Source organism: Acomys minous (genome assembly GCF_964271855.1).
Source record: "Acomys minous genome assembly, chromosome: 8".
Lineage (NCBI taxonomy): Eukaryota > Metazoa > Chordata > Mammalia > Rodentia > Muridae > Acomys > Acomys minous.
In genome coordinates, this window is record NC_140489.1 from 27,393,667 (window position 1) to 27,411,174 (window position 17,508).

A 17,508-nucleotide genomic window follows, 5' to 3' on the forward strand; every position below is an offset into this window, starting at 1 on the left:
AGAGCAGTTGTTGCATTTTTGGTCAGTTATGGTTTTCTCCATTCATAAGTTTTGAAATGATATAAATTTTAAAAGATGAGTCGTTTTTTCTTACTGGTGTCCTCCAACTGAGACTTTAAAACTAAGTGATTTAGACCATGCTCAATAGCTAAAGCAATGACTGGACTCTTATTAGCTGTTGTTATTTGATAAAGTGAATGTATAAAATTGAGGTTAATGAGAACTTCCTATTTCCCTTTTTTCTCATTTGTTAAAAGCTATCTTCTTATAACTTATTTACTTATATGTGTGTGGTGGGGTGGTGCCGTGCCTGAAGAGGCCAGAGGATAGCACCTATGAATTGATTGTCTCCTTCTACAGTGTGGGTCCCAGGGATCCAACTCAGGTGATCAGGTTTGTTGGCAAGCACTACTCATAAGCCACCTCACAGGTTCCTCCTGATTTCTTTTTGCTTTCATTTTTCATTGCACCCTGACTCCATTACCTCTTGGAAAGAAAGTAGGCTGTAGACAAGCAGGAGTTAGGTCCTGGTGTATAGATACAGTGCTGACTGGCCTTTCTGTTTCAAGCAGATGGTGTTATCTGGCTGTGTGGGTCCATAGTCCTATGGACTAGGCACATGTTTATAACCCATACAAATACTTAGATAGAATTCAGACATATAGCGTTAATCAGATTATTTTTGCTATAGGTATGATAAGAACTAAGTCAGATGGAAATTAATTAAGTTCTTCTGTTTAGACATTACATTAATTTGCTTATTTCAAGCCTGTTCTGTGTGTTCTCTTAAAATATTCTAACCATAAACAGTGTGAGCCCACAGAGCATGGTATGGGGAAAACTTCTAGTCCAAGTAAGGAGTGTGTATTTGGGTTCCCTACACAGTGGTTCCTAGGGGCTGCTCTGTCTGCTCAGCCTGCAGGGGATGGTGAATCATTGCTGAATGATGTTGCTCCAGGTCTGCTCTGAAGAGGGAGCCGGGTAGCAGCAGAGTAGAGACCATTTGAGGTGTCATATGCATTCATGATAGCGCTCAAACAACTGCACTCCATTAGTCACCATGGAATAGTGAAATTTGAAAATCATGGTGGCAAGGTAAAGTCCTATCAAGTACACCAACAAGATGTAATTAAGCAAGTTGAGTGTCTTAGCAGCCAGCTTTGGGCTCACTTCCCATAATATCTGGTGTTAATATGCTAACTTTTGCCCTCTTGGCCAAATGTTTACAGGTCATTGACTCAGTTTCCCAGTGGGAAGACTGGGGCTCTACTTCTTCAACTCCTCAGGGAAGACCACTTAGTTTCTGGTGAGGCAGAGAGGATATGAATGAGGGTCCAGTTCATTCTGCCCCTTGTTGCTGTGTGATACTGTGCAGAGGTGAGGGGTGAGGCATAAATGACCCATTAATGTAATTAAAGGAAAAGATTTGAGATCCATAGATTTCTTCCAGTTGTTCAAAATAGCAGAAGAAAGACACGTGGCTTTGGCCCCCTGGAAAATCTGGCCTTCATCTTGACCTTCACACTTAGCTTCCTCACAAATCCAGTTTTTAAACTTGGTGGATATGTCCAGTTTGCAACTTTCACCTCTGGGAAGAGTTGTAATTATAGATATTGACTTCAAAGCTATTTTTTTTCTTAATCATTTGGCTTCTTAAGCAATGTTGTGACTCCTTTAAAACAAGTACTTCTATAAACTAAGTTTCTGTAGAGGAACTAAGATTGTGTAGAGGAACTATATAGCAGGGCCCTCTTGGGGTCAGGGTTAGTTTCATGGAACTCTTTCTCATTCAGTGTTTGTGTATGAATTTTAACTATTGAAGTTACATTTACTATCACGTGCTTTGCTGTTTGTCTAATGACCCTAGTGTGTGTAGTTTGTGTGACACTGCTACCACCCAACTGTGACTCATGTATTCAGATTTATCTAACACTTCCTTAACTGAAGCTTTTAACAGTGCAGTAGTGATCTGAGCTATTCCTCTCAGTAACTGGGCCGGAATTCATCACCTTTACTATTATTAAATTAAGCCCACATTAAGAAGAGATATTGCGCCTTCATGCCTGTTTTTCTGTTGCTGAGATCATCCAAATAATGAGTTTCCAGTTTTTGCATTTTAAAAATAATATTTTGCTGATAACAGGTTGACATAAAAACCTGCAACCAAAATCAACTTACAGTATTGCTTTAATAATTCTGTATTATGCTTCATTTGCAGGACCGTGTAAATGCATTAGAAACGGTAAGTGGGGGCATTTTCCTTCTTGTATCAGAATTACTGCTCTCTGCTGTGGATTTCAGAGCCCACCAAAGGGAACAGTTCCAGAAAGCATTTATAAAACTACCACTAAGATTCAAAGCGGGAAAGGCGCTAAACTCTGTCTAAAAGGTATGTGGATATAGACTTTTTCTATGCAAACTTTCAAAATAAAAAGGCGAATGTATCAAAGGTGCCACAGCTGTCTCAGGATGGACATGCCAAGACATCCTACTCTGTGGAAAACAGCATTAGTATAAATATGATCCATGCTTTGTATTTATTCGTGCATTTCACTCTCACTGCAGTGGTTGGTTGGCAAGCACTTTGAAGTCCAGGTTTTTAACATATTGTTTTCAGTTTTCATCATCCCATAAAGAATGAAAAGATGAAACTTGATCAGTCTTTTTCTGATAACCTTAATTGAAGAAATCTAGTATTGGGGAATGATTTTTAAGTATCTAGCTATAAACACCACATGACTGCATTTATTTCTTAGAAAAATGTTTAACATATAACAGAGAAACCAACATATCTACAGTTGAGGTAAGTAGACAAAGGAGAGCATTTTCACTCAATATGCTGTAGTCATCATAGGAGAGGCTTATGTTATAATTTCAAGTGTAAACTAATTCAAGAATCAAAATCCTGTGTACTTCCATGATAGCTTACAGACCCAAGGAGCAGAAGCACGAGAAGCCCACAACAGCACTTGTTAGATACAAACTGTGTCTTGTGATTTGCCTTCTGCTTTCCCAGTTTTAGAAAGTACGGTGTTTTACTTCGATAAGCATTGCCTTACAGTAGCTACATGGATCAGAAAAACAGGTCTGGAGCTGTAGCTCAGGAGTAAAGTGCTCGCCTGACATTTGCAAGACCCTGTATTCAGTCTCCAGCACCATACAAAATAAAGGAAAGTTAAAAAAAAAAGCAGAATAAATTATACTACCACTTTGTGGCAAAATATTATGCAACAATAAAAAGGCGTATTTGAAGAAATAAAGACTGCCATGCTGTTGTGAGGTGGGGGCATATAGCAGTATATAAAACTTTTATACAAATACTGGATATGCATATTTTTGCATTAAACAGTCATTAGGAAACTACATAAAATGCTAACGATATCTTGGGAAGTGGTGGTTTTTCTTTTGGGAAAATTTTAATGTACAGGAAGGAGTAAAAATCCTTTAACCTATAAAGCTAGTAATGAAAGTCACTGTACTTTAAGAAACAGAAATGAATGGGCTTGTTTTTATAAAATGACACTGTCCAAACTCTAAAGAATGTCTTCCCTTGATTTAGTTGGACCAACCAAAAAGTTCACTCCCCTTGCCCCTTCAGTGTGATGGTGATGGCCCTGGGGAGGGCAGTGTCTGTTCCTCTACATTTTTATTTGGTTTTAGGAGTGTCTTACCAACAAGCTTATGAGTTAAATATTCTCAAAAATATGAGCAAAATCACAATGTGTGTATTAGCAGACTGAGAGCACATTAGATATATGTACACACACATATATACACACACACACGTGTGTGTGTGTGTATATGTGTATGTGTGTATCTTGCTTGACTCAGCATCTGTCAAATGGCTAATATCAAAATAGTTTTAGCAAATCTTGATACCTGAGAACAACAACAACAACAAAAAAAAACCTTGGAAAAATAATAAAGCCTAGTGTTGGGTTGTCATTATCATTGTGAGCATGTATATATATGTATGTGTGTATGTATGTATGTATGTATGTATGTATGTATGTATGTATGCACATATGTATGTATTTAAATATCAGAACTTTGGAAGTGTGGTACCCAAAACTGAAAGTTACATTAATGCAAAGCCTTTTTCATTTCCTTGTAGTCCTCATACTTGTAGGTCTTTCCTACCTAACATCTTTCCTAATGAAGTATCATGCAGTAGAATCTTAAAATGCCTTTTCTAAAGGGTCCTTTGGAACCAAAGGTAAAACTTAAAAGTCATCATGAGAAAAATAAAAACGACTAAATGGAGTGGGTTTGGTACAGTTACACTTGTCTCAAAAAATAATTATCATGAATAAAACCATAAAAATTAAGATGCTTGGTAATAATGTTAACCCTCAAATATTATGAAGTCCTCTGACTTCATAACGGCATTATAAGAAGCAGAGTTTAGTTCACTTGGTAGGATCTTCACTGATAAAATATTTTATGGTCCATAAAATCAAATATGCTGAAAGCAATCTGAATCATTTATTATCCCCTCATAATTCAGCCTCCCTGCCATAGGCACATATTGGTGTCCCCCACGTGGCTGTGGCTGTGAAGGTCACGGAAGGAATCACATGCGTGGGAGGGGTGTTGTGGGGGAGCAGACATCACTTCGTATGCCGTCATTCCGTTAAGGGTACTAATGATTATTTCATGGGTTCAGGTAGTGTAATGCCCCAAGACAGGGTGTTTCTTTATCATCTTGTGGCACCATTTGACAGTTGCCACCAGTGCTCTCTGTGTTTATGCATCCACCCATCCTCACATTTCCCCTCTCTAGCTCACTATCAGAACAGCTCCTTGGCTTTCACATTATACTGTGCTTGTAAATGAATCCCCATTGTCTATCAAAAACTTCACATATATGGTAACATTCAGCAAATATGCATTGAATGAAAAATGTTGAATTGTGTATATCCTACTCTCAGACAAGACTATACATAGTAAAAATAAGTATAAATATTATCAGTCCAGTATTTGAAGGGAGACATTTCCCAGAAGTACATTAATTAATTTCTGGGTCTTTCCAGTTAGTACCATACCCTAGTTGTTGTCTTACTGAGCACTAACCATTTTATCCCTTTTCCTTGAGTTTTCCAAAAAGGAAAGAAACCCCTTCAGCTAAAATATGTCAAGGTGATCTCCCAAATTAAAAAAAAAAAAAAAAAAAAAAAAGTGATTACCTGAAGAAGATTTTGGACTGAGAATCTCAGTTCATAGGCACTGGTACTATGAAACTTGGGTGTGTCTGGTCATTCTCAAGGTAGTCAGATCAAGGGGAGATATCATTTACATATAAGTGAGTTGCTGCTGTGAGGGAAAATGTGCTGCTCACAGCACTGGAGCAGGAGAGCAAGTGCACCAGGCAGCAGCTGTTACGAAAGAGAGACTGGAGGACAAATGAGAGCAACACTGTGTCTGGGCACATCATAAAAACTGCAGGGTTTGTAGTTTGAAGACATGATGAGGAGAGGAGATTTATCTGTGAAGTATGAGGAGTTGGTGGTGTCAGGCAGAAAGAGCCAGAGAGGCATTCCAGACTGAGGACGTGATGGAAGTGAACACAGGATTTGTCAAGCTGACTCTTTGAAGACAGTTGATATCATGATTCTCCTTTAATTATAAAAAGAGCTTCTGTCAAATATGCTTATTTAGCTGCTTTATGATGGCACGAACAGGTTATTATAATTGAGTCAAAAGAACAGAGAACTGCACAGAGGAATGGAAGGAGGAAGGGAGGGAGGGAGGGAGGAGGAAAGAATTGGGAGAGGCAAGGGGGAAGAGTGCTGAAGGGAATCAGTGTCTTCCATAGTGGGAAAAAAAAATGAAATGAATTGAAACCAGATACAATCATTCATCTGTAAACAGGACTCATTTGCTGTCAGTTATCTGCAGCTCTGACCTCTACAGACTAGTGCAGTGCTGGGTGCAGAGATCCTAGAGCGTCAGAAAATCCAAAGGGGCACCTGGCTTTTGTTTTCTTTCCAAGCCTTTCCTGTTTTCTCAGGATAGATTCACAACACCGTCAGCACACATAACAGCTTATAGTAGTGATACTTGACAGTCTGGCATTGTGAGATGCAAACCACGGAGTTAGGGCTTGCTCTGCTACACACACCAGATACAGGTGGTTTCCTTTTGAGAACCAGTTTCTACTGGTTGGCACTGGATGCTGAGATATCCTTGGGAAGAATTCTAGTGTTTCTTTGGGCATGAATGCTGGGAGCCAGGGAATAGTAAGTAATTTTTTTTTCCATTGGGAGCCATTATTGGCTTTTATGCCCTCACCTGTGGTTTAAAAAAAAAAAAGGCAAGTGTAGTGGCCCTGTCCCTGACAGAGTGGTGTGGTAGAATACTGTAAATAAAGATGGGAAGGGGCAACTTGGATGCAAGCCAGCTTAAGAAATGTGCTTGGGAAAATGAAGGACTAGACACATTCAGTCGTGCCACTGGGCCAGTCAAGGACTAGCAGATTCCGTAAGTGAAGGGCAAGAGGAAGAAGAGCAGCTAGTGAGAAAGTCAGGAAGAGAAACAATTCACAGCAACTCAACTTGAGTCATAACTTCATTCTCACATACTTTATAAATCTCCTTTTATTGTTATTTCTAGCAACACCTCTATGGGGGTGTGGGAGGTGGTGGGGGTGGGGGGTCGGGGGGGGGGGAACGGGGATACTTGCTGACAAGGCAGCTCTTAGAGGAGATAGGGAGGGAGGGAGTCAGGCAATGGCCAGGGCAGTCTAGCAGCTCTGGCTGAGGAGCTTTCAGACCATTGTCTAGCAACCAGGTGCTTCTTTGTTTATACAGGTTTCACAGAACAAAGACAGACTAATGATTATCCAAAAAGTAGATTATGTGTTTGATTTTCATTACATGTCCGAGGTTACAAGTTCAGTCACAATTAGAAAATACAAAGAGAACAGATTTATTATTATTATTAGCCCTATAACTCCAATTTAAGGAATCTAAAGAAGGTCTCCTCCAAAGCAAACACATTTATTATGTGACAGCCAGCTTTTAGCCTTGCGGTGTTTGTAGTCTGGGTGCACTCCAGACAAACAGAAAATACCTGAACTGGTCCTTTTATGAATAACAAATACTAATACCTAACTTTTTTTACTGTATGTTTCATCATCTACGGTATAACGTAGAAGAAGTTTGTTTTAGTCAATTACTCTTAGTTACTGAGTGTTATTCTTTCAGGAGTGTACCCTGTATGGCCCCTATCTTTAAACTACATTTCTAGAGACCTGAACTCTGTAACCTGTTTTCCTGGTCAGTCAGGGTTTGTCAACTGTCTCTGTTTACCCTGCACCAATATAATGTTTGAGTTATCGCAGGGGCAGATACAGCAAAAAGATTCCTGGAGTAATGGCCTCATTCAGCTATTTATATCTGTGCTTTATGATCTCCAAGGCATAAGGAAGACTTCCAAATAGTATCTGCATAAAATTAATTTTTAGGTTTTCCTAAAAAGACTCAGACAAAATTTTCTCAGGAAAAGACATAAAATGCATCATACTGAAGAAAGTCCCTAGGAATGTAACATGCAGGCACTGAAGCCCAATAGTACAGATAGAGGCACAGCGATTGTAGCAATCAGCTCAGCTTTGCTGGAACTGTGTCAAGCAGCTGTGCTGGCTTCACGACTCTAGCCCTTTCGAGTGGATATGGCTGTGCCACACCTTGGTACTGTAGAGTCTCAATTTTCTTTTTGAAACTTGGCACAACTATAGTCCTACAGGCATCCCCATATAAAAATGGAGATTCATTAAGATAAAATTAGGCTGTGGTAGCGGTTCAAGCATACTGAGTACTTGAATGGATGGCGCTGTGGCCAAATCTAGGAATTCAGGCTTTCCTCTTTGCTCTGCCTGCCTCTATGTAATCCTGCTTGGTCCATCTGTGGTCATTTTGCCTCCATTACATCTAGTAAAATGAAAATCAAGCTATAAAGGGATGTATGTGCCATTTAATGAAATTTGAGAGTTGTAGATACATGTTTGTCTATATTCCTGAGACAGAATTTAATCACACAGATATATATAGCTCTAAGATTTAAAACAAAAGAAAACAAACAAAAAACCACCTTATAAATGATGGCCATTTGGAAATTTCAGTGCAAGTTTCTAAACAGCCCTTAATTCAAAACATAAATTTTATGGAAACTGTAAAATGTATAGAATGGAATGATAACGATGTGTGACAGGGTAGCAGAAGGGTACTTAGTAAGAAATTTAAGTACTTAGATGCTAAATTTTTATTCCTTCTCAAGTCTCTGATGGGGTTGAAGCCCAGACAGTTTAGTTTTATAATTAAGCTTAGTTATTTGTTTTTAGGTCTAGATAAATGTTCTAAGTTGATAGAGATGTTTTAAGATGATAGATATTGATTTACATTCGGAATTTTAGACTCACCAGGATAGGAAAGATGTTTTCTTTAAGGCTGCCAAATACAAATAGCCAAAACACTATGAATGTAACATTTATATAATTCCTGGTTGTTTTGTGGTCCTTCCTGCTGGATGTAGTTTATTGTATATATATATGCAATAATATAAGTGTATATGTAAAAAAGGAAAATAATAAAGAAAATTCAAATTAAGATGAAGAGAATAATATGCATAGAAAAATCTAACAAAAATAAAAAATAGCAAGAAGACTAGAAATTAGTGAATTAGTAAGAGGTAACCATTTAGTAGGTCTGACAGAGTGAAGTTGGTGACTTGACATTTAAATTTGATTTGACCAGCCTTCCTTGGTGCAAGTGACCACTGTTACTTGTAAGTGAAGACACAATCACAGATGCTGTGGAATGGAACAGAAAGGGGAAAACTGTGTAAGTTACAATTGGAATATCGAGGGAAATGACCAAGTTCCTAGAAAATGTAATTTCTATGACTAAGAATAAATTTAAGGAATGGACTCATGACTGAATTCTTGAAGAATTTCTCCCAAAGAGTCACCAAAACAGAATAAGTTTAGATTAAACTTCCCAAATATTCCAGAAAGAGTTGTCATAAAACCTTTTCTAGAGACAAAGAAAGAAGGCAGGTGCACAGCTTGTGTTTTGAGCCACAGTGAAAATAAAGAAAATTAGGGTATGTTCAATTATTACCATGTATACAAAATTAATGTACCAAATTATTAGAAAAATTAATTTTTAATGTTTTATATAGATTTTTTAAAAAGTGTAGCCATGAAAAGATTGAAGTTATTCCTAGAGTATAGACTGGTTTAGCATTAGAAAACTAACCAATGTAATTCACCACGCTGATAAATTACAGAAGACTCCTGAAGGTACTGGTCTTTATTAGTTATTAGGTAATTAAAACTACAAAGAATGTCACTTTTCTTAGCCTGTATATATATTTTTTATCTGTGTTTTATATCTATGATATATTTTACTAAAAACAAATTAAATTGAAACATGTTCTTAGAACCTAGATTTTTGTTTTGTTTTTACTTCAAACTGATTATTGCCACCTCCAACAATGATGTCCGAAGATAACTAAGAGATGCAGTGTGACTTCCTGCTGAGGCAACATGCTCCCCTAGACAGGCAGAGTTCTTCCAAGCACTTTCAGGCACAAATGCCTTTTCATCGGCTCTTTGTGTACGTCTTGTACCCTGTCCTGCTGGATCTGTCCTTTCTGGTCTCCTTTCCGTCGACCAGCGCGGTGGACACTTGAGAGTGCCATCAGAGGAGTAGGCAGTAAGCATCTCAGAAAGTGAATGCTTAGTAACCATGATGCAATCTTTCGCTTCATCAAGTGCTTTCAATGAAGTCAAAAGGGAATTTAATCAAACTGATAGATTGCTGTAATTAATTTTAGATGACAGCTCACTATGTAGTAATTGTCATAGAAATAGGAAGACAGTCAAAAGAGTAAGGTTGGCATGAGAACCCTGCTTTCATTTCCATGTACTTTCATGTGCACAAAATTCTTCAATGATCAAATCTATGGAAACAAAATACCAAAAAATGCAGTGCAACCCTGACTTACAGAAATTCCCATGTAACAACCTAGCTCCTGGGAGCATCATTGTTCACCTATGCACCATGACTCTGTTCTTAGTTATATTTTTAATTAGCTTATAAACTAGTGGGTTTTTATAATTTACCCCCATTACCCTCTCAGCCCCTCCTGCTACATCTAATACCATTCCTTTTTCTACCTATTCCCCTTCTACTTTCAGGTCCTTTTTTTTTTTAATGTAGATTTTTTTAATACAATGTATTCTGATCACAAATTCCCCTTTTTCGTCTCGTCACAGGTCCCCCCAACTCCCCACCCATTCAACTCTACACCTTCTCTTCCTTTCTCTTTAAAACACAGAAAAAGCAGAATAGAACAAACAAATAAGTAAAACAAAACAAAGAAAAGCCACCAGAAGCAAATACAGTTAAAGAAACACATACAGAAAACCCATAAAAACTTAAAACAGGAAGCCAGAATGTATCAACAAAAGACTAGGAAGACCAGAGAGGCTTGTGAAGCCTGAAGCATCAACCAAGGACCGTGAGTAGACTGGACCTAGGCCCCCTGCACAGATGTAGCAGATGGGCAGCTCAGGATTCTTGTGCGTACCATAGTACGGGGAGCGGGAGCTGCCTCTGATGTGGACTCTGTTGCCTGCTGGGGAAGTGGCATGCTCAGTCCTGATGGGACTTGATGAGCTGGGGTGGGTGATTGGGGGTGGGGTCTCCTTTTCTGAGGAATAGGGGAGGGGCTGGAAGAAGAGGAATAGAGGGTAGGACTATGAGGAGAAAAGGGAGAAGCCTATGATTGGGATCTAAAGTGAATAAATAATTTTTAAAATGCCCAGATAAGCCATTATGAGACAAAAAAAAAAATCTCCAAAAATAGATTAATTTAGTGCTGGCCATCTATTGCTGAGCATGGAGCTTGCCCTTACGTGTGGTTAATGTGGTCAATGAGACTCCATTATAGAAAACTAATTTTTCTCTTGCAAATGGTTATTAGTTTTTAGATAGCTTCTGGGTTAGGGATGAGATCCATCTTCCTTAGATCTGTGCACGCAGCCATCTCTGTGAGTTCCTATGTGTCTCAGTCTTGTGTCTAGAAGGCCTTATTTTCTTAGTGTCTTCCATACCCACTGTCTCTTCAGCTTCCTCTTCCACCAGGTTCCCTGGGCCTCAAGAGGAGGGCTTTGATGGAGAGATCTCATTTAGGATTGGATGTTCCATGGTCTCTTACTCTCTGCACATTGGCAGTTGTGGGTTTTCATGTTTTCTTGGTTGGTATCCAGATGAGTTGCCTTATGGTCATGTTCAGGAACATGATCTTCTTAAGTGGCTGCATCAACTGTTAACCACTTTCAAATTCTTGTGAAAGAGCTAAGCTTCATGAGAACCTTCCTTGCTCCATGACAAGCTGATGATGGACCCAATCTTGTACAGACTTTGTGCAGTTAATAACAGCTGTTATGATTTCATGTCATTCCTGGAAGTCAGCATTCCATACATCCAAATACATGTCTTCCGTCTCTTGTATTCTTTCTGCTCCTTCTTCTGTGATGTTCCATGAGCCTTGGGGAGGAAGATATTGATGTCCTATATGCCTAGACATTCAGTAGTCATTTATTAAAGTTTCTGCAGTTACTGCTGGCCACTGCAAAAAGCAGCTTCATTGAACAGAGTGTATAAACAGTCATCAGAAGGAAATATGGCAGCCATGTTATATCCATGTGGAAAATAGCAGCAGTAGTTTGTGCAGTAGGCGTTATGACCTCTCCAGCCCTGCGTTTTTGACCAGATTTATATTCAATACTGAAATCCCCCTGTGAAGAAGTCATCAAATCCAGTGAGAAGGCAGTTAGTTGCCCTCATAACAGACTCGGCAGAAAGCTCATCATCCGCACCCATTTGGTATTGTTGCATGCAGGGCACACAGCTGAGTAATACTGGACTCAGTGCTCCCTCAAAAGTCTAAATAGCTCTGTATGGAGCACTGAGTGCTGCCTGCTAGCAGGAAGCTTGCTTCCCAGTTCCAGATCAATTTCATCATGTTCTGTGAACAGGAACTGTGGTATCTTCAGCAATAGAGTCTTACCTAGTTGTGATAGGCAGTCAACTGTAACAAAAATTGTTTATATTGTTTTGAGGGCCTCAAGGCTAACGACCACTAGGGAGCTAGTGCACCCCTGGCCCTGGGATTTTCCTTTAATAACTCATGGCTTCTGGAGATAGCTCTATTCACCTTCACACACCATCCCCATTTTTTAAAAAGTTATCAAATATAGTGTTTGTTCCATTCCCAAAACTGCCTTTTTTAAAGGATAATTTTTATTTTTAAGGAAATAGTGTGTATATGCTACTGATATGAAAAATTCACTGACTAAGTTTAAATGAATAATGTATAGTTTTATTTTTAAAAGCCACTATTGATATATGAGGAGATAGATGGCTCTGCTGGTAAACTAATTAATAAGCATAAGAAACCAAGCTGCAATCCCCTACACCTATGTCAGTAGCTGATCATGGAGAGGCACATGGAAAATCGGAGTATTCCTGGGGTTTTCTAGCCAGTCTGTCTAACCTGATCTGTGAGTTCCAGGTTCCGTGAGAGGTTTTAAAAACTAAGATTGGGAGTAATTAGAAAACAGGCAGTGTTGCCCTCTTGCTTCACATGTGAGTGTGCACGTGCACACACACCCACACAAATGCACATTGTGTGCACATACAGTAACATGAATGCTAGCATTGTGAAAATGTGACCCTTAGCAATTGCCTAAATTTATCTAAGCAACATTAAAGTCTATGTGTGTGCTTATGTGTTGAGGGTATAAATAGTTTAAATAATTACTTTAGAAAGTAATCCAATTTTTGAAAACCCAGTGACTGAAAGCAGATGTGCAATTACGAATTTGCAGTGGGTTAGCAACCACTCTACTTCTTGAATATTTAACATTTTGGGGTGGGGGATGTATAGTTCTAAGATCTAACCTAAATAACCTGAAGCAATTCAAAAACATACAAACCCATTGAAATCTTGAGAAATATTATTTTCATTTTTATTTGTTCTTTTATTTAATTTTTCAGACAGGGTTTATCTGTCTAGCCTTGGATGTCTGGGACTCACTTTGTAGACCAGGCTCGCCTCAAACTCACAGAGATCTGCCTGTCTCTGCCTCCCTGAGTACTGGGATTAAAGTCATGTACCACCATGCCCAGCTAAAAATATTATTTTTAAAACATTTATGGCCTCACAAACAATTCTGTAAAGACCTAAAGACTCCATCCTGCTGTCATTAGGGGTAACATATGTGAACTACACATATACTAGTGACCTTGAATATTAGTGTCCAGTCCCTGTTTATACCAAATTCAAAAGGGTGTGTTTTATGTCCTTTTTGAAATTGTAACATACTGCAGAATAAGCTTACTTCCCCCTGTGTTTTGGGGTATGCCAGTTGATACAACTTTCTTTCTTTGCTACCCTGATTTTTACAGTAATTCTTCATCATTGATGACATTTGCACAGAGCTCCGCAGAGTCTGCAGTTGAAGAGAAGGCATTCTTTGATAACAAAACGAATTGTGTCCTTGACACTTGGGGATATATAGTCACCAATGAGTTAATGTTCTTACTAAGTGCCCCTGCTGTGCCCAGGAAACACTGACCTGAGTATATGAATCTGAATCAGGCCAGATAAGTGTTAATTATTTCACTGCCTCTCCCCTCCTCCGGATTTACAAGGACCTTGAAGCTAAGTGAAAGTTGCCTTTATCTCTTTAGAAAGGCCAGACTTGCTGTTTCAAACCCAAAGATGAAGCCATGTTCATTTTTTGGTTTTGCCAGGACTATGAGGTTCTCATTGAAGTTGCCTGAGACGTCCAGTCCAATTGGCTTTTCACCAAATAAAACGCAGTGTGCTCTGTACGCTTTTGACCCAGAATCAGGTGAATCTCAGCAGTCTTGGCTGAGCCACATTGTAAAATTTTGGATTTGTTTGGACTTGACACTTCCTGGGAACCCATTCAAACTGAAACCGGAAAAAGGTTTTGCACAAATCCTGTCCCAGCCTGCCCTGCCAAGGTTCCCACTGCCCCAGCATTGGTCCACCTTCTGTGCATTCGCATTGAGGGCAGACGGAAATATCTCATGAATCTCTCATGAGGGACTTTGAGTGAAACAATCTAGACATTCTTCTTCACCCACCTTTCCCCCAAATACAAAAGCTGGGGTCTGTATTTATTAGTATTGAAGTGTTTGTCTTTTGCAATAATGGGGTCACCTTCAAAGGGTTAAGCCTCTATAAGATGATTGTTCCTGGTCAAGTACAGTAACCCTGCTAAAGCAGGGACCCTGTTTATAGTTGCAATCCAAAGGCAAGAGGTGATCATCAAGTTAAAAATAGAAGATTTCTTCCAGCTTGGAAAAAGAAGATTGTTCCTTCTACCCCTGTCAGATTTTCATGAGAATGCACACATAGGGAGTGTGTCCCTGCGAAGCTACATAAGGAATGCAGCTTCCATGGCAAAGGCAGGCAGTAGCATTATGGCAGTGCACAGTGTTTGGGGGTCAGATTGGCAGCTTCCTATTCGATGCCAATAAGGTGTCATGTTGCTTGTCAAAATGTCTTGTTTGTGTTTCCTAGTAACAAACTGCATTTGGGGGAAGGGGATAAGACATTCCTGCTTTATATTGTGAAAATAATAAAAATATGCTTTATAAAGCCAAGTAGAAGTATTTCTGGAAAATGTATATGTTTCTGAAAAGGTGTATAAGAAATGCTTTCTGTATTTAAAAATATATATATCTTGGTAAACTTAACATTGTAATAGTATGTGAAGTTTTTACTTGAGATTTCAAATCAGCCACCACATACACACACATACACACGCACACAAAATGGTGTTACACTTGCAATATGTCATACGTTGGAGTGATATATCTTACATGTATTTAAAAAATAGGCTTTTAAAAACTAGTTTGGGGCATTTTCATTGTGTGTGTATTTGAATGAATTACAAGTTTTGGGTGATAGTTGCCTTGCTTTTCAATAACGGGTACAGGTTTGTAAAAATCATACCTGGGTAATTGTGAGAGTGTCTAGTTTATGGTCCTGTTACCATGCCAGCGAGCTACATGACCCTGGGTGAGTTATGAACGTTCACTTCATTTCGTGTCTACTTGGGTTCTGTAAGGATTGGGGTGGAATTAATAACATTATGAACACTTATTCCTCATAGTGGCCTGATCTAGTCTAGCAGGGGCTACATGAGAGTTTCATGAAATGTCCACTGTATTAGTTTTTGTCACCGCCATCTTCTACTGGTTTAATTATGAAATGGTGCACATCAGATACTTTCTAAGTCCCTAACATATTTCACTTGCTATAGTGGTATAGCTGATTACCTCCTGGGCCAGGGGCCCCACAGTGTTGTAAATGTTAAAACTAGATTGAGCTTTAAACATCCTTGTAACACATCCTTGGTCTGTACAAAAAGCTCATGGCTTTGTGAGACAAAACCTGGAGTTAGAACTAAGTGTTCCGCTTAGCGACAATATTCTTTCCTTCTGTATTCTCTGCTGTGACTGGTGTGGGTAAATAAATGCATGTGGTGGATCTCTTCAAATTGTCTTATGACTCATGCAAAGTGAATGGGTGGAGCACTAGTCACTGGGTTCCACAGGGCTATTGAAAAAGTAGAGAGAAATGCGGGGCTGACGTCCATGTTCAGAATATGTCCTAGATGTATTGGTAGACAGAGTCCCATAAAGCAGCTTTGATCTACGTTTTCTTCTTGCTTATGAATGTTGGCATGCCCCTAGGCTGCGGTACTAGTCCTGTCTTGAGCTTCTTCTGTTGTGTGAAACACCTCAGTTGCTCTTCTTTCATTTCATGCATCTACATAACAGCTCTAATACCACTTTCACAAGTGTTTATAAAGTTTGTTTTGGGCCTTTAATAAACTTTGATCTCAGATGAAAGGCTGAAGCCAGTATAAATTGTCACTATTAGCATTATTAATATAAATGCCCTAGATGGCCTCATGTTAATTATTTAAAATTAGTGAACTATTTCAACCTATCATTGCCCCCCAACTGCATTATATTTGAACATCAAACAGTAAAAGCCAAACCATTAAAGTAGCCCTTCCCTCATTATCCTCCTGGGTGCCCTTAATTATTTTGCATAACTGGTTTTCTGCAAGTGTTTTTCTGGGGCATTTCAATGTTTTTCTCTAGTAGCTCTTCCTTGTATGTGTGTCCTCTGTGAAGGCTAATGGCACATGTCTCTAACATGCTTCACTGCTATCAGGCACAAACAAGAAGATGTGTCAAGCAGGTGGACTCACTGACTGCCACTTGCATTCAAGGCAGCACTGTATCCTGTTCCCATCCTCACTCCTAATCATGTTGCACTCAGAACTAACTTTGTCTGGTGATATAGCAGTGTTCCAATTTGGGATTTTTTTTTAACCTGCTTCTTCTGGGTGTGTAAGGAGTTCAGTGTCAAGTCAGGCAAAGTCAGTTGAGGTCCAGGTATCCAGAAAAGGACTGAGATTTGGTACACAGGAGTTAGAAGACGAGACTGGAAATTCTGGCTCTGCACATGGCAGCTCACCTAGCCTCTCTCCATCTAAGTTCTGCTATTGTGAAATGAATCTAATTCTTGTCTAGATATCCACAAGCTGAGAAGACCCAATGAGATCATAGGTGGGATTTTTTTTTTTTAATTTTAAAAGCTCTGTCACCAGGCACAAGAGCATTAAACGGATGGAGAAGGGTTGGTTTATTAACCTGAACATTTTCCATTCAACTCTTAGTTTTGCCACATTGGGCCATCTTGTCATTCTTTAAATCTCACCTTCAAAATTCCACAGTATTAATTAGGACTTAGCCTTCTTCCAGAAGCCCCAGTTGCCTTGGTTCTGCACACCTCAGCCTCAGGCCTGCCTCCCTAGATGGTGGTAACACATAGCAGTGACTTTTGGTCACTGCTTTGGGCCAGCTTCCTGACTTTTTGCAGTTTCCCTGATTTTCTCCCATGGAGCCTGTCATCGCTCTGCCTTCCCATGTAGTCTTCACCCTCTGTGGCCACTCAGTGAGTTTCATTTCTTCTACGCTGAGGCCATTGTGTACTAACAACGTGTCTTGTCATCCATTACCTTTTTTTTTTTTTTTCAGTCTTCCATGAACCTTGAGGGCCTAATTTTTAGACTCTTACTGAAATTAAAATTAAAATTTGCCTAACTTGAAGACCCAGTTGTCGAGTCATTCTCTGGATAACCAGTTCTGTGATCTGTAACAACCTGGACAATATACAAAATTAGTAACTCTAGAAGCCACATAAGCAACATGTTTTTAAAAGGAAAATCAGCATAATGGGCAAATGTGTGGATTTTTGTCTATTTTTTCTTAAATAAATGTTAATTTGTTGAGGCTGTTGACTAAAAATGCGTGAAGTGCCTTTCCCTCACTCATGTCTTTCACAGCTGTTTGAGTTCCCCGGGCTGTCGCTCATTGCTTTCCA

At 39.2% G+C, this 17,508-nt stretch overlaps 1 protein-coding gene across 4 annotated transcripts in view; it reads left to right on the plus strand.

Annotated features, from left to right (window-relative positions):
• Positions 1 to 17,508, plus strand: part of CEP128 (centrosomal protein 128) — a 361,366-nt gene that overhangs the window by 302,152 nt on the left and 41,706 nt on the right. For all 4 annotated transcript variants that reach the window (XR_014780873.1, XM_084791446.1, XM_084791448.1 and 1 more), the window contains one exon: positions 2,219 to 2,242. Coding sequence is in view for 3 of the 4 variants with exons in the window: in XM_084791446.1 (XP_084647572.1) it covers positions 2,219 to 2,242 (24 nt within the window). In the remaining variant the exon portion in view is untranslated. The remainder of the gene's footprint in view (positions 1 to 2,218; positions 2,243 to 17,508) is intronic.